At 43.8% G+C, this 27587-nt stretch overlaps 1 protein-coding gene across 1 annotated transcript in view; it reads left to right on the top strand.

The window, feature by feature from the left end:
- Positions 1-27587, top strand: part of TBX15 (T-box transcription factor 15) — a 96668-nt gene that overhangs the window by 47552 nt on the left and 21529 nt on the right. The window contains exons 3-6 of the mRNA XM_083719104.1: positions 14674-14775; positions 16494-16665; positions 18983-19150; positions 21287-21351. Coding sequence (XP_083575230.1) covers positions 14674-14775; positions 16494-16665; positions 18983-19150; positions 21287-21351 — 507 coding nt within the window. The remainder of the gene's footprint in view (positions 1-14673; positions 14776-16493; positions 16666-18982; positions 19151-21286; positions 21352-27587) is intronic.

The raw sequence follows: 27587 nt of genomic DNA, 5'->3' as shown, positions 1-27587 counted from the left end.
CGTTGGGATATTGTTGTACGTTGTTGTTTTGTTACTCTGGTTTTCTTTTTTTCTAATGAAGAGTAGTCTTTAAATGAGATGAGATATATAGAATACTTGAGTACAGGTAGGGTTGTATGAGGCCCTACTATTTTAAACTCTTTTAACTGCATAGTTGTGCTGTGTTCCTTGCTGCTAGTCTGGAATGTAATGGATTTTGTGTGTGCCGGGAGCAAAGCCATTGTGCTTTTGCACAGAACTTGCACAGTTGTTTCTGTAGACTGCTCACACTGGCTGCATGGAGGTTACCCTGTCTTAGCCTGAAAATCTTAACCAATTGACATCTATGGCAAATCTCCCATGACTTCACTTAGGTCAGGTTTTTTTTTTTTTACTGGTTTCCCATCCTTTGAACTATGATTGCAGCTGGCTCCGTTCTCCCCTCAGAAATCTGTACTGCAGTGCTTAAAAGTCTCTTGGGATTCTGTAGAGTGGTGATCCCAGGCTCCAGGACCAGCTGGCTCCTAGCAGCCGCTTTTGCTGTCCTGCGCCTGATGCTTTCCGCATCCACAAAACTCTTTGGCATCTCACCCACTTTCAGGCAAGGCAGGCCTGATGGATTTGCAGGACTTCGTATCTCTTGCTGCTTTGTAGATACTTTGCAGACACAGGTCTCTGAGCAGGGGAGCTGCTCCTGCGCAGGGAGAGAGGAAATCGGTACCCAAGACTCCATTATGCTTACATGCCATTTCTGTTTCTTATTTCTCGGATAAAACATTCATGTGAAATGAACTATTGGAGTCAGGGCCGGATTTAGGTTTGATGACACCCTAAGCAACTGAAGGTAATGGGACCCTTTATATGTCCAGTTGTTCTTTGTCAACAAGTAATTGTCGCTATTTTTTGTGTTGGATATCTGCTACATGGTAATTTATGGGCCTAATAGGTATCGAAAGCCATTTGCACATAACAAATAGGAGCCTACACAACACAAAACACTGTTGCTGTATGTAGGTTTTATTTTATTTGTTTTTTTATCTTATATTTTGGAAATGTTCATTCAGTTTCTTTTCCTTTAATTTTTTTGGGGGCCCTGTAGCTTGTTTAGCTTATACGTCCCTGTAGCTTGTTTAGCTTATACGTAAATCCGGCACTGATTGGAGGGCTCATTTTCGCAAAGCAAATTTCATGAAAACCTCCCACCCCCAGCAAAATGCATCCAAGGATCCCCTCACACTGTTGGAGGCCAGTGGAGAAGCACTTGTGCACCATCGTGGCATAGGTAATATAAGGGACTTGGGTGGTGCTGTGGTCTAAACCACTGAGCCTCTTGGGCTTGCCAATCATAAGGTCAGCAGTTCGAATCCCCACGATGGGGTGAGCTCCCGTTGCTCTGTCCCATTACCTGCCAACCTAGCAGTTCGAAAGCACGCCAGTGCAAGTAGATAAATAGGTACTGCTGTGGCAGGAAGGTAAACGGCATTTTGGTGCTCTCCAGTTTCTGTCACGGTGTCCTGTTGCGCCAGAAGCAGTTTAATCATGCTGACCACATGACCCGGAAAGCTGTCTGCAGACAAATGCTGGCTCCCTCGGCTTGAAAGTGAGATGAACACCACAACCCCAGAGTCGTCTTTGACTGGACTTTACCGTCCAGGGGTCCTTTACCTTTTACCTTTTTAAATCTGACAATATTAGGGGCTAACACCACTGAGGACCTGCTGAGGTGTCCACCCCAAGCCTGGGCAGCAGTTGCATCTTCCACCAGTTCCATTGTGCCCCTCGAATTCGACTGGACATAACCGTCCAGGTTCCTTCACCTTTACCTTTTACCTAGGTAGTCTGAGTCTGAAGTCAGCAAACAATTCTTCTCCCATGAAGGGGCCTTTGAGCCATTCCTTGACACATCGAGCTACCTGTAGGCAGCGTCCAATGAAGTTACAGTTCCCCCACTGCAAGGATATTGGACAGCTGTAAAAGGTTCAGAAAAGGGCCACCAACATTATTAAGGGGGCTGGAATAACTCCTCTATGAGAAAAGGTTACAATGCCCTGGGCTTTTCAGTTTATATAAAGGGCAAGATTGTTCACATCACTGTGTATAGAGAAAATGGTAGAGATAAAAACATCCTGGAGCTAAGGGTGGGAAGTTAACTTCTAAGGATATATTAAATTGGAAATTAATTTTAATTTTAGAATTGTTAATCTGATATTTGCTAAATTTGTTAATCTGTTTATTATTATTTGTTAAAGAAAACGTAATAAAAATTAATTGGCAAAGAGAGAGAGAGAAAGAAAAAGTGAATAGAGAGAATTTTTTCTCCCTCTTGCTTAATTCTTTTTTTAAAAAATAAATTTTTATTAGATTTTCCACAGTGATAACACAAACCACAAAGCAAAATGATACACAAAAAGAGAAAAAAGAAAAAAAAGAAAGGGGGAAAAGGGGGGAAAACAATAAACAGATAAACAATAACAACAAACTTAATTCTTCACAAATCCAACCTTTGAAACATCTTGGTTGACTTCCTCAGATCCCTCCCTTCTGAGTTTCCTTGTAATTAAAGGTAACAGCTTTCCAATATCATTATTAAACTAAAACAATTTCCAATTATAGGCCATCTTATTCACTTTTCTTAACATTCTAAATCCCATTTATTTAATTATAACTTAATTTAATCCTAGGCCTATGTGTTTCTTTCATGTAATTTCTAATTTTTTATATTACAATATTTATTCAAATAGTCCTTGAATTTCCTCCAGTCCTCTTGAAACTCCTTTCTGGTCGCGGATTCTTCCCGTCAGGTCAGCTAGCTCCGAAAAGTCCATCATCTTCCCTCTTGCTTAATTCTAGCAGGTAGAATAAAGCTGAATGTTGAGACATTGAGGAGAGACAAAATGAAGCGCTTCTTCACAACAGGTCATGTTAAGATATGGAAATCATTGCCGCAAGATATAGTTATGTCTACCAAGTTGGCCAGCTTCAAAAGGCACATTAATGGAGAATAAAGTTATCAATGCCATGATGTCTATATATTACAATGCTGGGGGATTTTCAGCTGGGCTGCCTCTCATGGCTGAGACCTGTCTGACTCTGCCACCTTCAGTCTTGCTTCACCTTGTCTATTAGGGCTACTTCTGGATCAGGCCCCGGAAACCTGATACATCCTTTAGCTATTCCCCAGCCTCCTCTCTCCAATTAGGGAGACCTTGGCTGTAAATTGCAACTTCCTCTACCCATTTGACTTGGCAGGTTTAACAAGCCGGTGTGGTGGAAATGAGGCAAGGCCCCCAAGCCACTCCATAGTAATTTATCTTGCCTAAAGACTGTGTCCGGCTATGAAGCTAACCTCATCAAATAGACAAATCCTCTCCCTCAATATGGGGTTTTGGAAGGGTTCCTCTCTCCCCCCCCCCCCGACAGTTTTATGCTCTTAGCTTTAACTACCCAGAGCCTTTCTGGCAAAAGCAAGATTTCCTTGTGCTCCTGCGAAGGTTGCTTAAAAAGCAAGTAAGCCGCAAATGCCGCCAGATACCTCATGCTTAAAAAATGCAGACTTTAAGGTGATGAAATGGAAGAAGCGACAGCTAGGTGGAGCAATAGATCACAAATGTTCCACAGACAATTCCTCCTGTGCCATTCTGAACTGGTTTGGAAAGAACTTTTCCACAGTGCTTATTTCCAACCCACAACCAACCATTTTTAGCCGATTTTTAAAGAACCCAATAGAAAAGACTATTGTGATCAATAGAATGGGAAGAACATATGGTGCTGGAGGAGATTCTTGAGAGTCCCATGGACTGCAAGAAGATCTAACCTCTCCATTCTGAAGGAAATCAGCCCTGAGTGCTCACTGGAAGGACAGATCCTGAAGCTGAGGCTCCAAGACTTTGGCCTCCTCATGAGAAGACAAGAATCCCTGGAAAAGAACCTGATGTTGGGAAAGATGGAGGGCACAAGAAGAAGGGGATGACAGAGGACGAGATGGTGGGACAGTGTTCTTCAAGCTACCAGCATGAGTTTGACCAAACTGCGGCAGGCAGTGGAAGACGGGAGTGCCTGGCATGCTCTGGTCCAGGGGGTCACAAAGAAGTGGACAAGACTAAACGACTAAACAACAACAACAACAAATTGGGATCAATGACATCAGAACATATCATTATGTCCTTTAATCATATCCTTTAAAACTAGTACTGCACAACATTTGGGGTGGGCAGGGGTCTATACCCCTCGTGCAAAAGAGATTTGGAGTGTGGCAAACTTTTTCCTGAACCCCACTCGAATGGTTTGTTGATGACGGCGTTTTGCATCTGTTCCCTGTTATTTGCTGTCCCAATCAGCTATGGCTTCAGTGCGTTGGAAACCACCAGCCATCTTCCCTCTTTAAAAACTCAGGTCAGGCGTGCCAACTTTAATAAAATGTTTTTTTGAGGGGGCAAGTAAGCCACACCCCCATAATTGATCACGTGATGTGGCTCACACACACTATTTGAATAGCAATGCCCATCAATTTTTGGGCTCCCTGGCCCCCTCAAATATTTTAGGGGGGGGCAAAGGAACTTTGGCCCCTAGGAATTTGCTCCTATTATTGAGTTTCTCATGTAGCCTGTTAGATTTACCTAGGTGCTGGGACCATAGAAGGCAAACAAAGCTTTTGAGGTTACTGTCCATAATCTTTGTCCCCAGGCCCTAGTCAAAGTCAACTGGCTATATGAAAACATTGCTGTTTTTAGGATGAATGAGATATAAATCATTGGCACCAAAGAGCTGAATCAGGCTGTAAATGAACTAAGAAAGGGATGAGAGGAGGGTATGCATTGTCAAGAAGATGGGAGAAGCAGCTATTGGGGTAAAGGTGGCATTGGGAGGTGACTATAACCCCCCATAAATATAACTCCTGTACATATCTCCCAAAGTTTAGTTTAATACAAGTAAAAAAAAAATGATGTTGTTTGTGGGAACATTCACATCATTTTTTTTTTAAAATATATTTTTAATTAAAGATTTCTTAGTTTACAGAAATATGTGCATTGTCTCTTTTTTCAAGTTGTGTTTTCTACAGATCAGTTACATAATGCTTCTATTTTTCCGCTTAGTTGTATGTGTGGGGTTTTGTGTCAGCGTCACTTGTGTGAGTTTCTCTTTCTATTCGCTTGTTATATTTCCTTGGTGGTGAGTGTTAAATTGTGGGTGAACATATCAAATGACACAGCGATTCTTCAAACAGCTCTTGTTTATTCACAGGCCAGAACAGAACTGAACTGAAGGGTTAGCCAGCCTGCTTATAGAGCTCCACTAGAACGCAACAGGAACCATTTTCTGTAACTATCCAATCACTGAACATCACTTTCAATCCCTTATTTGCATATGTGGACCTGAGTGAAAACTATCTACAGTATCCCCCTGCTGGCCCATGGTCTGAACTTCAGTACATAACAGTGAGAGAGGTTGGGGGTAGCCTAGGGTGTGGTTGGTTGTTTTTGGTTGGCTGTAGTGAGATTTGTTTATGTGTCGGAGTGTGTGAGAGGGTGGGTTTTTGGGTCAGGTTAGCCATATTGATTTGTATGCTGGCAGATTCTTGTTGTTGTCTTGTTGGGCTTTGTGTGTGATAAAGGGGAACCATACTGGGGTGAAGGCATCTTCTTCTATTTGTCCCCATGTCAGCTTCAGTTTATTGGTTAGTTTTTCTAGTGAGACTGTTTCCCATACTATTTGATACCATTGGTCCATGTTTAGTCCTGACAGGTATCTCCAGTGTCTGGCTATTATGCTTCTGGCTGCTGAGAGTAGGTTGGTTATGAACTCTTTATAATGTGAGTGGGCATTATTCTCTTGGAAGATGTTAAATAGGACCAGTTCTGGGGTGACTTCTAAGACTTGTTTAGTTATTTTGTTTCTTTCTTGTATGACTGATGTCCAGAAGAGTTGGATTTTGGGACATTCCCACCACATGTGGAGGTATGTGCCTGTGGAAATGCATCCTCCCCGGCATTTTGGTGAGGCTCCTGGGCATATCAGTGCTAGTTTCTGAGGTGTTAGGTACCATCTGTAAGTGAGTTTCAGGGTGAGTTCTTTTCTTTTAGCTGAGATGGATTTAAAGTGGGGTTTGGACCACATTCTAATCCATTGGGTGGGGTTAATTTCATAGCCTATGTCATCCTCCCCCCCTTTTTTTTGATTACGTCGATGGGGTTTGTGGGATTTTTGGAGCAGTATTTTGTATATTGTGCATATCACCCCCTTGACATGTCCCTTTGTGGTTAGGAGGAAGTTTATGAAGGTTGTCAAGGACCTAGTTGCTGCTGATTTTACTACTGGATTGTTTAAGAAGGCATGTAATTGGTGGTGTGTTAGCCAGGGCATTTGGACGTCCCCTAGCTTGTCTTGTATTTCTTTTTTCCTTTTTTTCTTTGCATTGTCAAAAACAGGAACAGAAAGCATACTCTACCCCCCCTGTCCCACTTACAACTTCGTACCAAATACAGCATGTATACATATACCACATGACTCCCACTCTTGTCCTGGTTCCTTTGCTTTTCTACTACTCTGTGTAATCCACATCTTTTTAATCATCCAATTTGTTATCTATTAAAAACTCTATCTGTTTCAACTCTTCTGGATTTATTCAAGACCTGCTAAGCTATGTATTTGTTTATACTGGTTCTTAAAATATTCAACAAACATTATCCATTCCTCCTTGCATTACTTATCTTTGTTTTCTCTTATCCTGTTTGTCAGACCAGCCAGTTCAGCATATTCAAACATTTTACACTGCCATTCTTCCTTAGTGGGTATTATATTTGCTCTCCAGCTTTGTGCCAATAAGGTTCTAGCTGCGGTGGCGGTGTTTCGGGGTAAGCTTTTTAAAGTATCTTTTTAAATTCATTATATATAATTTCCCAATATTCCTTAATTACTTTACAGGACCACCACATGTGGAAAAAGGATCCCCCATTTTCATTGCACTTCCAACATATACCTTTTTCTTTTTCAGACATTTTCGCCAATTTGGTGGGTGCTAAATACCATCTCTGGGTCATTTTCATCTTATTTTCTTTTATCGCATAACATGCTGTGAAATTCATATTTCTTTTCCACAACTTTCCCCATAATTCATAATCAATATTGTGACCTACATCTTGTGCCCACTTAATCATGCTTGATTTCACAAATTCCTCTTTAGTTTCCCACTCCAACAGCAATATGAACATTTTTTATACTACTTTTATATTTGTATCTAATAGGTCTTTGAGACTTTCGTCCTGCAAAGCCATTTCCCCTATCTATCTTAAACAATTCATTAATCTGACGTACCCGTAGCCAATCCGTAACCAGATTTCTTAATTCCTTGAGATTTCTCAGTCTTGGTTCCTGTCCTATAAAATCTAAAATTTCACTGTATGTTAACCGCTGCTTATCTATATTTGTTCTTCTCCTGGTCATAGCTTCCACTGTCAGTTTGGTTTTGCCATCTAGTATCCCTTTAGTGAAAAAGAATCTGCCTCTCTTGTCTTTTAGCACTGTTGTGGCTTTGAAATTCAGGTCTCTACTGTGTATTATAGCTACTCCGCGAGCCGTTCCAGAGTCAGGTGCAAACCATTGTTGACTGAAGCTGGGTTTGCTCAGGAGTTTGCTTCCTTTAGGTGAATTGTGTATTTCTTGTAGGAAGGCAATGTGTGGTTTCATGGTGTTTATATACGAGGTAATGCATTTTCTTTTGATAGGGTTTCCCAACCCAACCCCCTCACGTTTAGTGTAATTGCTTTTAAGCAAGCCATTCTGCTTGTCTACTTTATAGGATGATTCCCTACCAACTGGTCAGGGTTGTCCTGTGTCTCTCACCTTATATTGTCTATTCAACCTATCTTGTTGTGTTGGCATAAAGTGTGATGGGTGGGAGAAGAGGGGGATTAGAATTAGATTTGGGTTAAAGAGTGGGGGGTAGATTACAGAAAGTAGCCTATATGTAGTTATACAGTATAAGTGTTTGCTTGGGGTTATTTGGATCATCTGGCTTCCAACCCGTTGGTCCTGGGTCTCAGCTGGCATGGAGGGCCTTGTTTAAGAACAGGACATCCTGCCTGTCATTTGCGATAGGGGAATGGTCAGTGAGATGGTGTTAAGTGCCTTTGTGACACTTGTGTTGGGTATAAGGTTTATAAGCAATATTTTCAGTGTTGTTAAACAACATTATTGGTTTGTTGGAGTGTCGGGGTAGGGATATGGGTATTGGCATGCTCTGGCGTCACCATTGTGGTGGTTGTGGTGGCTAAAACAGATTTTAGCCTGTTTATTGATTGCTTTATTGAAGTTGGGTATATTGTTTTAGTTGGTATGGGTTTCTTTCTTTGCTTTTAATTTTCTTTTACCTACTGATTTTGTTTGTTGCCTTTGTGTGGTGAAGGAAGAGACGGAGAGGTTGGTGGGGGAATTCACATCATTTTAATTATTTTTGTTCAGTATTAGAAATAACTATTATGAACACACTGAGGGAAATAAGGTTACTGGTTTGCCTTCTGTGAGTGTTCATTTACCTTGTTGCTCTGATGTATGGCTGTGAGGTTGTTCATATGACCCAAGGTAGCCCAAGATAGAAGCATGTTGACCAAATGTTGGTAAGAACACAAGAGGTTTGCTGCATTTGGGCCCAATGTCCATTGAATCCAATATTAATGTTTCCAACTATAGTCACCAGGAGGCCTTGGGGATGCCTATAAGCAAGGTGTAAATGCAATACATGGTTTTGTCCTGAGTAGCTGTCATTTGGTGGTAGAATGCATCTGAATATGGAGGTTCCATCTAGCTAGCATGAGAATGCTGGCTAAGAGTCAAGGCTGCAGCTGAAACCTCACCTCAGCTATAAAGCCTCAAGTAAGCTGCCATTTTCCTTTTTAGTCACTCTCCCAATTTACAGCACAGATATATAAATAGTGCAGTGAGGATTCCTGAGGTAATCTTTGTAAAGCACACTAAATGCTATATAAATAGGAAGTATTTTTCCCGCTTATTACATTTGAGCGGAAGGCATTGCGGCCACCACTGAAAATCATTTCTTGCTTCCATTATATAACAACACTGAATTGGCAGGATTCCAATGTGGCCGGAGGAGGAGTTATAATCTCTTCGATGACCCCAGCAGCGAATATTCTTTGTTCGTAAAACAGGGCTACTGTCTCCATTTGGTAAAATACCAGGGTGGCACTAGGAAAATATTGACATTATAAATAGAAATTGGTGTCAGGTGGCCATCAGTGGTATGGCACACACACTGAAGAAAATTTGATGCGTGCATTAGACTGGGCGTATCAGTCCTTCAGAGAAAAAAGAAGGGTGCACAGAATGTGTCATTTGTTCTCCTAACCCGGGGTAGGCAACCTAAGGCCCAGGGGCCGGATCCGGCCCAATCATCTTCTCAATCCGGCCAGCGGATGGTCCGGGAATCAGTGTGTTTTCACAGGAGTAGAATGTGTCCTTTTATTTAAAATGGATCTCTGGGTTATTTGTGGGGCATAGGAATTTGTTCATTCCCCCCTCCCCCCAAAAATATAGTCCAGCCCACCACATGGTCTGAGGGACAGTGGACCGGTCCACAGCTGGAAAAGGTTGCTGACCCCTGTCCTAACCAAAGGAAAGAGGATGAGATCTGGGGGGCAGAGGAGAGACCAGGAGGCTGGGTTATATGTGAGGGGTGGCAGCTGTCCTCATCAATGGTTGGGGGCGAGTTGTATTTGCAACACCTGGAGAACACCATGTTAGTTGTCCCTGGTATTATGACATTGTTGTTGTTTAGTCGTGTCTGACTCTTTGTGACCCCCTGGACCAGAGCACGCCAGGCCCTCCTGTCTTCCGCTGCCTCCCGCACTTTGGTCAAACTCATGTTCGTAGCTTCGAGAACACTGTCCAACCATCTCGTCCTCCGTCATCCCCTTCTCCTTGTGCCCTCCATCTTTCCCAACATCAGGGTCTTTTCCAGGGAGTCTTCTCTTCTCATGAGGTGGCCAAAGTATTGGAGCCTCAGCTTCAGGATCTGTCCTTCCAGTGAGCACTCAGGGCTGATTTCCTTAAGAATGGAGAGGTCTGATCTTCTTGCAGTCCATGGGACTCTCAAGAGTCTATTATGATATTAGGGTGTGCCATTTTAGAGAGTGAAATTTAATTTTTGCAAATTTCTTCAGTGAGGGGGGTCTTGAGAATATGTCGTTAGGTGTGCGGGATTCAAATCTGCTATCATTTTTTGTATTTAACTTGGTAAGCCTACATATGAGAAAGAAGCACAAAAACTGCTTTCGGAAAACCAAAGAATTTTAATTTTGCCTTCTGAAAAGGTCAGGCCAATTCTAAATAACATTAATAAATAAAAATAATATTAATCTATAATATAATTGCAAGTACTTGGCAACCATTTGAAATGATTTCTATGAAATTTTACACACATATTCCTTATCAAACAAAACTAAACAATATTAATTTAACCGAAATATTTTTGAATTCCCAAGTCTCTTACACGATTTTAGCTTGGCACCCTTCATTTTTTGATTTTGAAAAATTCAGCATGCCCTAATGCATTCCTAGCCACAGGTGTGACCTGAGCACCCACCTACATTAACAGATCCCAAAGCGTCGCTTCTTTGCTTCCCCGTTTCATTCTGGAGATTCTGCAAAAACTTGGAATGAGCGAGTGAGTGGAGGCGAGAGTTTATTGGCATGTTTGCTTGAGGAGTTTTCTATGCCAAGAGTCCCTTTGTGTCCCTCGACGCGGGACACAGAGCAGCGATTTTCAACGTTTTAGCAGACTTCTTCCTCTGTCATCTTTACAATCCTGCCTTTCCCCTTCCTCTTTAAATGATGTGCAGATTGATTTTTCAGAGAAATTAAACACTTTTTATTGGTGCTGGGTGGGTGGGGAAGGAAGGATTGCAGCCTCAATTTAATTTAATTTATGGGGAGGGAATGAGGTGGTGATTGATGAACAGGGGTAATTATTGGGGGGGGGGGTGGAACTGATGTTACAGACACAGATGTTCTCATATTATATTTGTTATAAAATATATATTAATCAGAGGCTCACCAACAACTGGAGTAGCTGCATGTATGTTTGGGCGAAGAACTGAGGAGAAACTGTGTGTGTCTGTGTGTGTGTGTGTGTGTGTGTGTGTGTGTATGGCATGATCCTGGGGGAGAGAAAGAGATGGGGGGGTGCCTTATTTGCACAGAGGAAATGAGTGGACTGAGGGTTAATTTAGGATGAATTCATTTAGACAATGAATTAGGGGAAACGTGTGGGGTGGTGTTCTTCCCAATAGTCCTTCCCTCCCTGTGGATGTCAAGGAGATAAAGAACTACACAACTATTAGAAGACATCTGAAGGAAGCCCTGTATCAGGAAGTTTTTAATGTTCGATGTTTTGTTATGCTTTTTACGTTTCCAAGCACAATTCAAAGTGTTGGAGCTGACCTTTAAAGCCCTAAACGGCTTTGGCCCTGCATACCTGAAGGACCATCTCCACCCCCATCATTCAGCCGGACACTGAGATCCAGCGCTGAGGACCTTCTGGCAGTTCCCTCACTGCAAGAAGTGAGGTTATAGGGAACCAGGCAGAGGGCCTTCTCTGCCTGCCCTGTGGAACGCCCTCCCATCAGATGTCAAGGAAATAAACAAAGATCTGATTTTTAGAAGACACCTGAAGGCAGCCCTGTTTAGGGAAGTTTTTTATGTTTGATGTTTTATCATGTTTTTAATATTTTATTGGCAGCTGCCCCGAGTGGCTGGGGAAACCCAGTCAGATTGGCAGGGTATAAATAATAAATTATTATTATTGTAGAACAATGAAATGTCTCCAAATGCCTTTGTAGCAGTGCCAGCCAAATGCCTTTGACATTCTTAAAAGGGGTCGGTGCACAAGGCATCCCGTTTGTCCCCAGCGTTTGATAGGAGAGTGTATGAGTTTTATCGCTGATTGTATGATGCCTGTCTGTGCATGATAGAGAAGGCTGTATAAAACCATGTGAATTGTCATTTCAGGCTTGGGTGGTGTGTACCCCCATCTCTAAAATAGGTACATGTTTTTTTCTAAGAGGTTCACTTGCAATTCCATCATCACACAAGCGTACCATGTGTGATATGACCTGAAGCCTGTGGTTCACTTTCTTGATGTTTGTTGTGCTCTGTATGAAGGTAATTTCCTGCCTTTTGACTATAGCATGACTAGTCTTGTCTGAGTTATATTGATACCATGTGGGGATGGATAGTTATTATTTAATATGTGGTGGATTTATAAACTCATAGCTAAGAAAGGATTTGTGCATCAAACGGAATGTGTTGGGCTGTGTTTCTACAAATTTATATCCACAGTGGAAGACCTTGTTCAGGCTCTGTGTCGCAGAACTTTTTAAAAAATGTGCAACTTGACATAAAACATTCCAGGAGGAAATTAGCCATTCCAAATTCAGGTTAGTTACATTTAGTTATTGAAGAGATAGGTAGTATATTGCCAAAATAGTGCAACGCTTTGTCGTGTTGATAAAGAACATAGAAGCTTAGATAGTTGTTGTTGTTGAGTCCTTTAGTCGTGTCCGACTCTTCGTGACCCCATGGACCAGAGCATGCCAGGCACTCCTGTCTTCCCCTGCCTCCCGCAGTTTGGTCAAACTCATGCTGGTAGCTTCAAGAACACTGTCCCACCATCTCGTCCTCTGTCATCCCCTTCTCCTTGTGCCCTCCATCTTTCTCAACATCAGGGTCTTTTCCAGGGAGTCTTCTCTTCTCCTGAGGTGGCCAAAGTCTTGGAGCCTCAGCTTCAGGATCTGTCCTTCCAGTGAGCACTCAGGGCTGATTTCCTTCAGAATGGAGAAGTTTGATCTTCTTGCAGTCCATTGGGCTCTCAAGAGTCTCCTCCAGCACCAGAATTCAAAAGCATCAATTCTTCGGTGATCAGCCTTCTTTATGGTCCTTCATAGATAGTTACTTTATACCATTTCAGACTACTGGTCCATCTAGCCTTGTATAATTGTCACCAACTGTCAGCAGCTCCTCAAGATTTCAGGCAGGGAACCCTGCCATCCCTACCTGGAGCCTTGAACCTCCAGGGAATGTAAACCTTGGACCTTTCGCACGCAAAGCGTGTGCTTAGAAATGGTTTTAGTTCTCAGTTTTCCTAATCAGCTCTCCACATTTCTGCAGGAACTTGTGATTTTTCAAAAAAATCCTCATGAAAATTCTTTAGCATTTTAGTGCAAATTTCTCCTAATAAACCCACTTTTGCTGCCAGTTTTGACTGATGTACACTTTTTTTGCAAGCAATTTTCTTCTGATATGATGTAATTTTGTACACTATTTTCACCAATATGCAGTGGTGCCTCCGGTCGGATCCCGAGGTTTCCACAACCTGAGGACCGCTTCTGCACATGTGCGCATGGTAGTAGACCACTTCTGCGCATGCGCACATGGCAAAACCCGGTAAAATACTACCGGGTTTGCCGCTTTTGCATCCTGAAGGTTATGTAATCAGAGGGTTATGTAACCAGAAGAACTACTGTACTAATTTTTCTGCACACTTACCCCCTAGCAAATGCATTTCTGTGGTGGGTGCCTTAGTTGAGATTACTGCCTTTCAAGGGATATGACTAAATGATCCTTTGGGTCCCTTTCAACTCTGCAATTCTATGATTGGTTGGGGAACTGCATCACAAAATTTGGATAAATGTGAATTTTTGCAGGGTGGCTGTGTTTTGGGTCTTATAGAATCATAGAAATCATAGCATTGGATGTCAAGGAGATAAAGAACTACACAACTATTAGAAGACATCTGAAGGAAGCCTTGTATCGGGAAGCTTTTAATGTTTGATGTTTTGTTATGCTTTTTACGTTTCCAAGCACAATTCAAAGTGTTGGTGCTGACCTTTAAAGCCCTAAACGGCTTTGGCCCTGCATTTCTGAAGGAGTGTCTCCACCCCCCTCGTTCTGCCTGGACACTGAGGTCCAGCTCCGAGGACCTTCTGGCGGTTCCCTCACTGCGAGAAGTGAGGTTATAGGGAACCAGGCAGAGGGCTTTCTCGGTAGTGGCACCCGTCCTGTGGAACGCCCTCCCATCAGATGTCAAGGAAATGAACAACTATCTGACTTTTAGAAGACATCTGAAGGCAGCCCTGTTTAGGGAAGCTTTTAATGTTTGATGTTGGAAGGAACTGCAAGGGTCGTCTAGTCAAAGGCCCTGCAATGCCGGAATCATTTGCCCAATGTGGGACTTGAACCCACAAAGCTGAGATTAAGAGTCTCGTGGTATTTTGGAATTTGATAGATTCAGTTTTAAATGGATTTTTTTCCATTTCCCCTGACATGTGCTCTATCACTGAGCTAAGGACCTCCTCCTTAAGTGTAGAGTGCTCTTCTTACCTAACACTGTCAAGAGTCTCAGTTCTGAGGATTTCCTGCCACTTTCTCTAGGCAGAACTCTCAGCAACAAAGTATGGACACACAAAAAGACAATGCACATGGGAGCAAGTGTGTGAATTAAGAGGCACTTTATAGCGGGGAATGAACTTCACAGGTTGCTGATAGAAACTAATACTTTGTCACCAAGCCCAGCCATAACCTGTAGGCCCCTGGACAGTTCTGTCTCAACAGAGCAGCTCTCTCAGGCTCATCAGGATGACTACGTTGACCACTTTCCTCCTTCCTTTTCAACCTTCATATTTCTAGGAGAATGTTTCCTGCAATGAGAGTGAAGATTACCGGACTGGACCCCCATCAGCAGTATTACATCGCCATGGATATTGTGCCTGTGGATAACAAGAGGTATAGGTAAGTGCTCCATTGAGGATCAGAGAGCCTGAGCGAGCAAGAGAGAAAGCTCAGCGCCAGACCCAAAAGGGTCAGAATTGCTTTTTAAAAAAGAAGAGAAATGCTTGGATGTGTGTTGGAGTGTGCCATAACACACCTGGTTAAAAAATAGTGCGCACACTCTCTCTCACACACACACGTATATAAAATCATCATCATCATCACTGCTTTTTTTCTTTAAAATGTTTAGGGATATTCTCATTTCCCTACTCATATTGAAATACTGCCCCTCAATGAGGCCAAACTTAGATTCGCAAAATGTTTAGGGGTATGTGTACCCCTGCGTCTCCCCAGAAAAAAAGCACATTCAGAATTGAATGAAATTTGAAGGCAAAGTAGCCATTTCTGTGGGTAAAAAGCCTATTGAGTCTCAGACAGGTCCAGGGATTTATAGACTAGGTAGGACTTGCCGATCAGAAGGTCAGCGGTTCGAATCCCCGCGACGGGGTGAGCTCCCATTGCTCGGTCCCTGCTCCTGCCAACCTAGCAGTTCGAAAGCACGTCAAAGTGCAAGTAGATAAATAGGTACCACTCTGACGGGAAGGTAAACGGCGTTTCCGTATGCTGCTCTGGTTCGCCAGACGCGGCTTAGTCATGCTGGCCACATGACCCAGAAGCTGTACGCCGGCTCCCTTGGCCTATAGAGCGAGATGAGTGCTGCAACCCCAGAGTCGGTCACGTCTGGACCTAATGGTCAGGGGTCCCTTTACCTTTACTGATGTATGTAAGTGCTTTTACCTTAAGCTGACAAAGATTTTTATTTGATTTGATTTCATACTCTGATCAGGAGTATGATCCCCCCCAAAAAAATTTGGGGACTTACATCAGCATAAGTTATGCTGACTTAAGTTCCATTGGCTGAGTCGTCATTGAGCCAAGTTGTATATTTATACCAGTGTATCTCCAGCACAGCTGGGGTGAGGGTCTCACTCTGGTGTAAGCTTGGCTGAGCTCTGGCTCAACTGGGAAAGCTCAAGACCTGCCAATTCCAAACTCTCTCATCCCAGCAGATTTTGGGTGCGGATTCTGATGTTAGTAACTTTCACTGAATCGAAAACTTTCAGCTTGCTATCCTCTTCATCAGTTATATATATTTTTACTCGCCCTTCACCATGATATTTCAGGGCGGGTTAGAACAATTTAAATAATACTATATTAAAAACAGTTGAAGCAGATTACGATCAAGATAACAGGGTGGACACTAAAATGTTCATGGCCAGTGTTGCAGCACACCAAAATGGAGTCTGAACCAAGGATTTTTAGAGATGAAATCATGGGACCTCCGCTGTGTAAACTGAGAAGCAAATGGCATTTGCAGGTGCAGTGTGTTACAAGAGTCATCTGCAAGTAATGAAATATTCCTATTATATCTCTAAAGGCTTTCATCTGTGGATTAGTAGGGTTAACCAATTAGTCTGTCCCATGTGCAAAGTTTTCTAGGGACAGTAATTGGAAAAGAGGATTAATAGAGATACAAAAGGGAGGAACTGGTTCCAGGTATCATCTGGTTTCCATTAAAGATGAAGCACACGGTTTCCTTCCTGTGTGTATAATCTGAGCCTGAACGCTGTTGGGTGAGTGCAGAAGGAAAGCTCTTAACGGGAGGGGGACTACAGGTGTTGTCTGTGTCTGCACTTTGAATAATAAAGCCTCCTTTCTCACATCCTCGTCTCTCGCAGGTATGTGTATCACAGTTCCAAGTGGATGGTAGCGGGCAACGCGGACTCCCCTGTGCCTCCAAGGGTTTATATTCACCCCGACTCGCTGGCATCTGGGGACACCTGGATGCGGCAGGTTGTCAGTTTTGATAAACTCAAACTGACCAACAACGAGCTAGACGACCAAGGCCATGTAAGTTATTAAGAAGCACATTCCCTTTTCAACAACCTTTTGCTTCAGACCTGCCCCTTTGGGCACTACACACTACAGTGGGCACTACAGTGGGCACTACCCACTACAGTGATGTATTCCTTAGCTCAAATCCCTTCCCCCAAGCAGGGGCAGAGGAAGGGGGGTGCAGTGGGGGTGGGCCGTCCTGGGTGTCACCACTGAGGGGGGTGACAAAATGCCGGGTGGCACTCACCGCAGGGCCTGCAGCATGCTCGAGCCATGTGTCTCTCCTGGGAGTGACACAGTGACTTGGTCGCCCGCAGGCTCCGCGCTGCCCCAAACGGTCCCCCCGCTGCCTCCCCCTCAGCTGTAGGGCAGCTGAGTAGGAGGGGGCAGGCAGACTTGACGGAAGCCCCGTGGAGCGTCCTGCCCCACCCCGTGGGCAGTTGGCCCCGCCCCTGGGCGCAGGATACATGCGCCACCCCAGGCGCCTGACCAGCTTGCTCCGCCACTGCCTACAAGGTGCAGTTTCTGCTCTTCCTGCAGGGCCATAGGAAGGCAGGGGCACAGTGTGTGTGTGTCCAGTGCTCCTTTTCAGCCACCAAGGGTCGTGTCAGCCAGTTGGACTCCCCCCTGCATGGGTGGGAAGGTGCTCAGGGAAGCCCTGCTTTGCTCCAGTGGGGGTGGGGTCATTCTGGCAGTGAGGACTGGGCTGGTGTCCCCCTGCCCAGTGTGTACATGTTGTCCCACCCTGGACACTGGCAACCAACGGTAAGAAGGTTTAGGGACTACAGTCATACCTCGGGATGAATACGTGTCAGGTTAAGCATTTTTGGGTTGCGCTCCACGGCAACCTGGAAGAAATGGAATGCGTTACTCCTGGGTTTTGCCGCTCGCGCATGCGCAGACGCGGCGGAAAACAACCCGTGCATGCGCAGACGTGCAGTCACATGTTACGTTCACTTCAGGATGCGAACGGGGCTCCGGAACGGATCCTGTTTGCATCCAGAGGTACCACTGTAGTTCCACTGGGGACTGGGAGTGACTGCAGGGAACATAAAACGCCGGTTCTAAAAGATCTACGCAGCCTCTCAGTATGTTTCTGAGCACAATTCCAAGTGTTGGTGCTGACCTTTAAAGCGTATCCACCCCCATCATTCAGCCCGGATGCTCAGGTCCACCTCTGAGGGCCTTCTGGAGGTTTTCTCACTGCAAGAAGGCAGAGGGCCTTCTTGGTAGTGGCGCCCACCCTGTGGAACGCCGTCCCATCAGATGTCAAGCAAATAAACAACTATCTGACTTTTAGAAGACATCTGAAGGTGGCCATCCTGTATCAGGAAGTTTTTAATGTTTGATATTTTACTATGTTTTTATATGTGTTGGAAGCTGCCCAGAGTGGTTGGGACAGCCCAGCCAGATGGGTGTGGTATTATTATTATTAGAGTATAATTCTATCCTTATCAGGCTACTAGTTTGGGAGTCATTTGTTCAGTACCCATCCCCAAATATCAGCTCTGAAATTTTTAGAAATCCGCTCCACTTCTCAGTGGGGAGGAGTTGCAGTGGACCGCGTGGCCACCCACTCCCCACAGGGGGTGGGGGACTTTGTCCCCCATTGCCTGGGGGATCCCGCCCACGTCAGTGATCGGCCAGCCATTTAAACAGAGGAGCGAGCCAGAGGACTTCTTCTTTGGCTCGCTTCCTCAATCACCCGCCCTCCCTCCCTATTTTGCAGCTTAGGCAATGACCTTGCTATGGACTTTGGTTGGTGGCCTTGGTTGTCCGAGGGGCCTGGTAGGAATTTTTCCACTTGGCAAATTGGCACTGGCCGCTTGGTTTTCGCCTGCCTCGTAGCAATCGTCCCAGCTTTGTTAGGGTTGCGGTTAGGCATTGTTTGACCTTGTGTGGGGGAGGGGAGGTGTGGCCATCACCTGCCCCTCCATGCTTAAGGGTATTCCGTTAAAGGAATCCGGGGGTGTTGATCTAGTCTGAAGCCCGGCTGGGGGGCTAAGGCCTTGACACAACCCCAACGAGAACACCAGGGGGAGCTTGAGTTGGTTTGCATCGACAGGGCTCTCCCTACTGGTGGCTTACCCTTACTGGACTTCCTGCACAATGGGCAGGAGTCAGATACAGCCAGGTCCAATCAATGCCTAAGCCAATACCGCTCACATTCTGTAATTTCAATAAAGTTGTGGCCAAAATTTGCCCAATAACATAAACCTAATATCCTTGTCCTTGTGTGAGTTATTTTCAACAAGGGGGTGGCTGCGGGGTCTCGGCATGCAATGGTGCATTTCAAGTAAATCTCCCTTGCCTTTCCTCTGTTTTCCCAAAGATAATCCTGCACTCAATGCACAAGTATCAGCCCCGTGTCCATGTTATCCGCAAAGACTTCAGCAGTGACCTGTCTCCCACAAAGCCAGTTCCCACAGGTGATGGGGTGAAAACCTTCAACTTCCCAGAGACTGTCTTTACCACCGTCACTGCTTATCAAAACCAGCAGGTAATGAAAAAGATGCTCTAGCAGCCCATCTGTTAACCGCCGAACAGATCTGCTCTTAAATGAAAGCTATGCTGTCTGTGCCAAACTATGGCCCACTAATTAATACATTTATAAACAAATCTATCAGCAAAAATGTCGCAACAAGGCAAGTACTGTTACAATGCATGAGCAGAGTGGTGGTCTCAGCAATAAGTCAACAGAGCAAGCAAAAATGACAGCATAAGTTAGCTTTGAAAGAAAAAGACAGGTGGTGTAACCCAACTTGTGGGAAAAAAAACCCCACACACAAATTCCACAGAGGAACAGAATTTGTCATAAATCAGGAACAGAAGGAGATTTGCAACATGGACAGTTGAGTTTACAGGCTGTTGATATGGAAATATTAAGTCTTTGGAAGAATTCCAGTAGGAACCAACCTAACATGAATGTCAAGGTAGCCCAACATCGTTTCGACTACATATGTATATTTCAAATCTCAAAATCGTAAATACACGCTGAATTTTGCAGAAGACAAAGAAACCCTTTCTGCGACTTTATGACTTTAAGCTACTTACACAGCTATTAAAAAAATGTCCGTGTTAGGAACTCAGGAAAACATGGAGAAGTGTTCAAGGGCTGAGACCAGGCTTTCCTCATAATGCGTATCTGTTTTCTTTCCCCAAATCCTTCATGAAACCTCTCTCTTGCAAGGTCAACCAGCTGCAATGTAAGATGCACAATGTCATTACATAGTATGTAGCTTAAAGCATATGAAAGCACAATCTGTTTTCTTTACTCGGTCCCCTGACAAGATCAAAACTCTTTGCCCTGTACTATAGATCCTACAAAGTAATGTATGCTGGTTCCAGTTTTAAGGCCATCGGGCATTGTTCAGCAAATTCCTGAACAGGACAGGCTAAAGTAGGAATTGCCGTCTGTGAACTTTGCCATTCTCCCAGAAACAGCTGACGTGCGAAGGACTGAGTGTGCTTTGCTGCTTTCTTGAGCTCACTGTAGTTGGAAAAAAAAATACCAAGATATGAGAGAGATGGAAATCTAGAAACACCAATTGCAGCTTTGAAGATAGAATGCTTTTCTGATATTTGCTATTTTTATAGCAACATAAAAGCCTAAAAGCCGACACAGCATTTCAACACAAGAGGAAATGATAAAAGGAACAGAGGGAAGGATAAATATTGTTTAAAAGGTAAAGGTAAAGGGACCCCTGACCATTAGGTCCAATCGTGACCGACTCTGGGGTTGCAGTGCTCATTTCGCTTTATTGGCCAAGGGAGCCGGCATACAGCTTCCTCGTCATGTGGCCAGCATGACTAAGTAGCTTCTGGCGAACCAGAGCAGTGCACGGAAACACTGTTTACATTCCCGCCAGAGTGGTACCTATTTATCTACTTGCACTTCGTGCTTTCAAACTGCTAGATTGGCAGGAGCAGGGACCGAGCAATGGGAGCTCACCCCGTCGCGGGGATTTGAACCGCTGACCTTCTGATCAGCAAGTCCTAGGCTCTGTGGTTTAACCCACAGCGCCACCCGCATCCCTATAAATATGGTTAGGTGTGAGCAAATGTAGTCTTCATTTTAGCTATAAATCAGTGTTTCCCAAACTTGGGTTTCCAGCTGTTTTTGGACTACAGTTCCCATCATCACTGACCACTGGTCCTGCTAGCTAGGGATGATGGGAGTTGTAGTCCAAAAAACAGCTGGAGACCCAACTTGGGAAACAGTGCTGTAGATGAAGGTGGCAAGGATGCCTAAAGGTCTCATAGAATAAGCGACATGGGCTTTTAGGAAGAGCAAGGGGTATTGATCAGGGATAGCTGATTTACAAGTTGAAGAAACAAATACACACACACACCACACATGATATACAATGCAAGGTATGTGTGCAATTTAATTCTGAGTAAAATGCAGTTGAATGCAACCCAGAATTTACAGTGACATAGAACTGTTAATTTACCATTTATGGAAGCAATAAATTCATTGCGCATGCCCCTAACTCAACTGCAAACTGTTTAATGTGTGAAATGGCATGAAGCACCAATGAAAAGAAGAGTAATTGTGGAATGATCAAAATTATGCAAAGTGTTAAGGAATGAAATATTCTCCATAGAATCTAAGTTAATTTACATTCTGTTACAGATTACACGATTAAAAATTGACCGGAATCCATTTGCAAAAGGGTTCAGGGATTCTGGAAGAAACAGGTAAGAGAGTTCCTGATTTTCTTTATTGTATCATCCTTCTCTGGCCACGGTGCTGGAGCAGTTCCCCCAGGCACAATGTGGTGCCTTATGTAGTTAAAAGACCCTGGAATCATCATCTGGGGCAGCAGATGGATTCACTTGCATCTTCAAACATGGCTATGGTCCGTTTTATTTGTACCAGTCACATTCGCCCCTCCCCAAGACGTGACCAATATCAAATCTAATGACACTTACCATCTGCTTTGCTCTGCTTTTTTACAATCAAGCAATATATAAATGTTATGAAATAAATAAATCTGCTGGGTGATCCCCCTCTCAGATCCTTGTTCATAGCCAATGCTATGTGCATGAATTGCTGGACCAGGTTATATGCTTTTGGGAGGGCAGTGGACAGAACAGATATAGGCTGTCGTGCTGCTTTAATTGCCCTGGTTTCAGTGGGTGATTCTGATTAGGTTGCCCAAGCTTGATAGTTCTAGTTCTTCACAAGGCTTTTTGAAACATGCACTGATTTTCTAACCCTCTTCACCATGCTATGCCATCCACCCCACTAGTGGGAGCAGAATGACTGCAGCCCCGCTGCTTAGAATCTTGTAGGCTCATAAATGTGTGTGGTCTTTCTGCTATCAAGACCAGAGGATGCCCTTCCCTAACTTCAGACGTTTTGGACTCCAACTCCCATAGGCCCTGCCAACTGGGACTGATGTGAACTTCAGACCCAAACATCTGGAGGGTGCAGGTTTCCTCTCTTATTTGGGCAAGTCTGGGTGGTTTGGTAGTTCTTTTGGATTTCTGATCCAGTGAACATTGCAGATGGTGGAAAAGCTTGAAGTGTGTGTGTTGTGGGGGCAGGTCGAACTCTGGGATTTTAGGCATCGTCTCCCAGGGATCAATTCTGGACCAGACCCTCCAGGCCCATAAGAGGCCTCCTGGACTTGGTACACAGTGAAACCCACATTGCCATGGATGGAGCTCTCCTTGCTGCCTTCTAGCAAGTAGCGCAACACAATATGAGAGTTGGTGTCAAGGAAAGTCATAGTCTGAAGGCCAAGGAAGTCTTCATCAGTTGGTTCTTGTGGGAATGTTCAGGGTGGCAGGAGAGGATATATTGTTTATCAATATCCTTCCTAACTTGCGCTAGCAAGTTCCTTTACTCAGCAGAGTGCATTCCCCTTTACACGGCAGTTGCAAACTCGTGTGAGTTTCTTACGACAATACGCAATTCAATCTGGCTTGTCCAGACTGAAATGTGTTCTAATATCTTCCTGGTAAGACCCCTTGAATCCCTCCTAAAATAATAAAGATACCACAGTCTTATTCATAAGCAATAAAAAGAAAGTTTACTCACAATCAGGCAGAGCACAGTGTGATCCCCGAGGGCAGCCTTTAGGCTTAAATTTACAAACATGTACAAACAGGTTTACCCCATATGGGAGATAACCTGGGGGACTGCTTGGCTGGCAGCCAGCAGTTCATTCCAGGAAGTTGACAGGATGAAAGGAAGATGGAAAAGAGAGAGAGTGGCAGCATGCCTTGGCCTTTTACCAAGTCTGGGAAGGTCACACTCACCCACTAGTCACATGCAAGGAAAGATGCTCCAGGCCAGGAGGAACAGGAAGTTTCGACTGGCTGAACCAAACATTCCCTTGCATGTCCACTCTAGCAAAACAAGGAATGTTGTACTTGACTGCTCCCAGTGGATTACATCCCACAGTTCTGATGTACGATGATGATATAATCACTATTAGGCCTAGGAGTCCAATCTGAACTCAGTTTGGATTTTGGATGAACTTCCCACGCATCTGGGAAATTAGTCATTTCTGAAAATAATTTCTAGGATGGGCTGGAGGGATTTGTCCCTTCCCTGATGAAGCATGGGTCTCAGGGGGACTGATAGATTCAAGAGCCTTGTTTGGGAAAAATTGGGAAGGGCCAGGGAAGTTTGTGTAAATAAATTAACTGCATTCGGCAGGTCTGAAGGTGCTTGTGAGTGATGAGAGTGGTCCATGAACATGTGGCTGGGGGGCCAAAGTCCAGCATATGAATGAGACATCCGCAAGGTTTTGGCCTGGTGCGGTGGGACTCCACCTCCAAAACAAAACTCTGGGAATCACAGAAACTTGTGGCTCATTAACATTAGGTATAGGGCAGGAAATTGCTACACGGCTGTGGCTGCGGAGAGCTCAGCGCAGCTTTCTGCTGACGTCAAACGGAACTGAAATCTTTAAGGTATTACACATTTAAGAAAGCTGCCCTGGGGGTTTTTTGCAGGAAAGCCACACAAATAGTTGTGAGCGTTAACGAAGACCCTGCCAAGATTTTGTTGCAAGGTTCAGCCAACGAGATGCTGTAATTCTCAGAGGCCTTCTGCAGAGAAATTGCACACCGAATGCAGTTGGGTGGAGGGACTAAAGGGAAAGGCAGAATAAAGGTGTCCTGAAGAGGTTTTCTATTGCATTACATACACATTAATTTTGTTCAACAGCCATTCCCTCACCTGTAGAACCGGGGGACTATAGCGGGGGAGCATTATTATTATTATGATTTATTGAATTTAAATACTGCCCTATACCCAGAGGTCTCAGGGCTGTTCACAGAACAAACTCAAAATATAAAACCACAAAATATATAATTAAACTAAAAACAGCAGCCCATTGCTCCCCTTCCACCACCACCCCATTTTAAAAGAGCGTAGGATGTCAATCAAATCAGCCAAGAGCGTGGCAAGGCTCTCAAATGGAGGACATACTACAGTTTCCAGGATTTTGGGAGGCAGTGGGAGAGCCATGACAGCTTAATTGCTATAAAATTGATATACATTTCAAGTGTAGATAACCCCAGTGTGTACTTTGAATTATTCTCGTCTTCTTTCTTTCGCCACAATTTTCAGCCTCATAGTTAGCCTTGTACAGAACCAGCAGGGGGCTCTGTGATTATTCTCAATTCACCCAGATTTTTTTTTTTATTACTACTATTATATGTTTCTCACCATCACCATACAGTGTGTGTATTAGGATATGTAAAATGAGAGTCGTCATAGTGATCCATTGTCAAAAGCAGAAGTTGGCAAATGTGTCCTCCTTTTTGCTCTTCAAAATATGGCAGCCCTAGTATGTATGTGTGTACATACATGTACACACACACTCTCCCTCATTGTAATTATATATGTCCTTCCTTTCTGGATAAAAATCCTCACAAGGCAGTTTACAAGTAACATGAAAGATACATAAACAGAATGCCAGTAAAGGTAATAGGACCCCTGACCATTAGGTCCAGTCGTGGCCGACTCTGGGGTTGCGGCACTCATCTCGCTTTATTGGCCGAGGGAGCCAGCATACAGCTCCCGGGTCATGTGGCCAGCATGACTAAGCTGCTTCTGGTGAACCAGAGCAGCGCACGGAAACGCCGTTTACCTTCCCGCCGGAGCAGTACCTCTTTATCTACTTGCACTTTGACGTCCTTTCGAACTGCTAGGTTGGCAGGAGCAGGGACCGAGCAACGGGAGCTCACCCCGTCGCGGGGATTCGAACTGCTGACCTTCTGATCGGCAAGTCCTAGGCTCTGTGGTTTAACCCACAGCGCCACCCATGTCCCTAGAACGCCAGTAAACATTATCAAAAAAGTGATCAGAAATATTGTCATGTGGACAGCAGAAAGGGATGCGCAGTCACCCACTCTACCTTCTCACTGCTTGTGGTTCCCAGTTTTCAACCCATGATTTGCAAAAGCATAGCAAAGCTTTGGATTAATTAAAAATAAATAAAACACAGTAACATAAATGCAGAATGTTAACATATAACACCAGTCCTGAAAGACCTACAGTGGCGCCCAGTACGTTTCCAAGCACAATTCAAAGTGTTGGTGCTGACCTTTACAGCCCTAAATGGTCCAGTATACCTGAAGGAACGTCTCCACCCCCATTGTTCAGGTCCTTCTGGTGGTTCCCTCTCTGCAAGAAGTGAGGTTACAGAGAACCAGGCAGAGGGCCTTCTCGGTAGTGGTGCCCGCCCTGTGGAACACCCTCCCATCAGATGTCAAGGAAATAAATAACTATAGTATCTGACTTCTAGAAGACATCTGAAGGCAGCCCTGTTTAGGGAAGTTTTTAATGTTTGATGTTTTATTGTGTTTTTAATATTCTATTGGAAGCTGCCCAGAGTGGCTGGGGAAACCCAGCCAGATGGGTAGGGTATAAATAATATTTTTTTTATTATTATTACTAAAGTTTCAACTGATCATGCACTAAAGCAATTTTTCAACAACCAAAATGCTGGCTATTAAAATCTCTAGTTTTTGATCAGCTAAGTTACCTCATGGGGGTTGTTGTTGTGAGGGTAAAATGGGGTTGTGGAGAGCCATGAGTGCCTCCTTAATCACCACAAAGGAAAAGTGGCAATAAACATCCATAATTACAAGGGCAAAAACCATTATTATTATTATTGTTGTTGTTGTTGTTGTTATTGTTATTGTTATTTGAAGCAAGCAAGCTCAGAATCTGGGGATTGCCTCTCATCCGAGGGGGATCAACAGCTATCCTTCCCCACTCTGGGGGTGCACACATGACTTTTGCCTTCCATTACAAACTTTCTTTTGTTCAAAACTCCTCCAGGGCTGAAAAACAAGTAGCAAACAATCAAAAAGGATTACAATATTGGTATCCTCTTTCATCAAGCCTTTCCTTTTAGAAACTGTGTCTCTCCCCCACACTTTATCCTGGGATAATTGAGGCCTTCTCTGCCCCTCAGTCACCAGGTTTTGTTTCTTTTTATTAGCTACTGCAGCATTCACACGGTGTAACGTTGCCATTAAAAGCATAGTTTGCTGTCCATTTGTAAACCTATGGGGCAGGCTCCAACACCGAGTTAGGCATGTCGGTTTCCCATTGGTGTCAACGGGCTTAAGCACGCTTAACTGCGCACTGGATTAAAGCCATGATTTTTATTTGCTCATAAATTCTACCAACCCTCAACCCTCCCTCTTTTTTCTGGGTAGAACCCTGCACAACCCTATAAAACCTGGCTGAATTAATTGGTGGCTTGGGAACACCAACCGAAATGTACCACTCCACAAAACAAACTTAACCTAGTGTGGTATAGTGGTTCACTGGGGTGCTTGACCTGGAGGGAGGGAGAGATGGAGGGAGAGAGAGAACAAGAGAGAACCAGAGGTTCAGATTTCTCTTCTAGCATATTAAATCCAGCCAAGCTGTGGTATTATCTCTACCAGATATCTCTAGTATAGATAATGCCACAGCTTGGCTGGATTTAATATGCTAGGGGAGAAATCTGAACCCAGGTTCTCGTTAAATGGGTAGTTACAAAATAATGAGGCATTAGGTAGCCAGTGTGACCTACAGGTTACAGTTGTTGAGTAATCAACATGGCACAAGCTAAGCAAGGCAATAATTCTACAAAATGCATTCAATGTGCCTTGAATATTTCATACCCTAATCATCATAATCACCATCAGTGCTTTTTTCTGGGGGTACGCAGGGGTACGCATACCCCTAAACATTTTGTGAATCTAAGTTCGGCCTCATTGAGGGGCGGTATTTCAATATGAGTAGGGAAATGAGAGTACCCCTAAACATTTTTTATAGAAAAAAGCACTGATAATAACAATAACAATAATGCCCCCCCTTTTTGGTCTGTGTCTTGAGCAACAGAAATGGAGTTTGTTTTTGTTTTGGGGATTTTTACACCACTCATTTGCTCCGATGCATTTTGTTTAATGTCTCTAGAGAGATGAATGTAAAGACCAGAAGAAATAAGGCTATGAATCCTTACAGAGAGTTGTCATTCATCTATCTGGTTTTAAAATACAGTTGTTAGGGTGCTCTTTTCTAGCCCCTTCCCTAACAATGTTTATTTTCTAACCCCACTCCTGCTCAGCACCCCTAATTTGCTCCACCTCACTGTTGCCATTCCCTCATTAGGGATACTTTGCAAATAAAAGCAGAAAAATATTACACCAGCTAACTTTTCTTTATAAGTGCTTAAAAATACAGGAGTTCTCTATCCTTGACTTGCTTTTGTGAGACCCAACCCATAGCTTAAGCTGAATGCTGGATATTGTGATTATTCAAATGGTATTGAAAGTGTTAAGCTGAAAGGGACAAAGTCTATGTGTGTTGTATCAAAGTGTATTCTTAATTTTATATAAAATCCCAAATTTATTTGGAAAACGCTCTACGACATATGCCAAAACAAAACAAATCCACCCCAACTTTCGCAACA

Source organism: Podarcis gaigeae (assembly GCF_964106915.1).
Source record: "Podarcis gaigeae genome assembly, chromosome: 17".
In the NCBI taxonomy this organism is placed as follows: domain Eukaryota; kingdom Metazoa; phylum Chordata; class Lepidosauria; order Squamata; family Lacertidae; genus Podarcis; species Podarcis gaigeae.
Note: the sequence above shows the minus strand (reverse complement) of the source record. Positions and strands in the feature narration are given on the sequence as shown.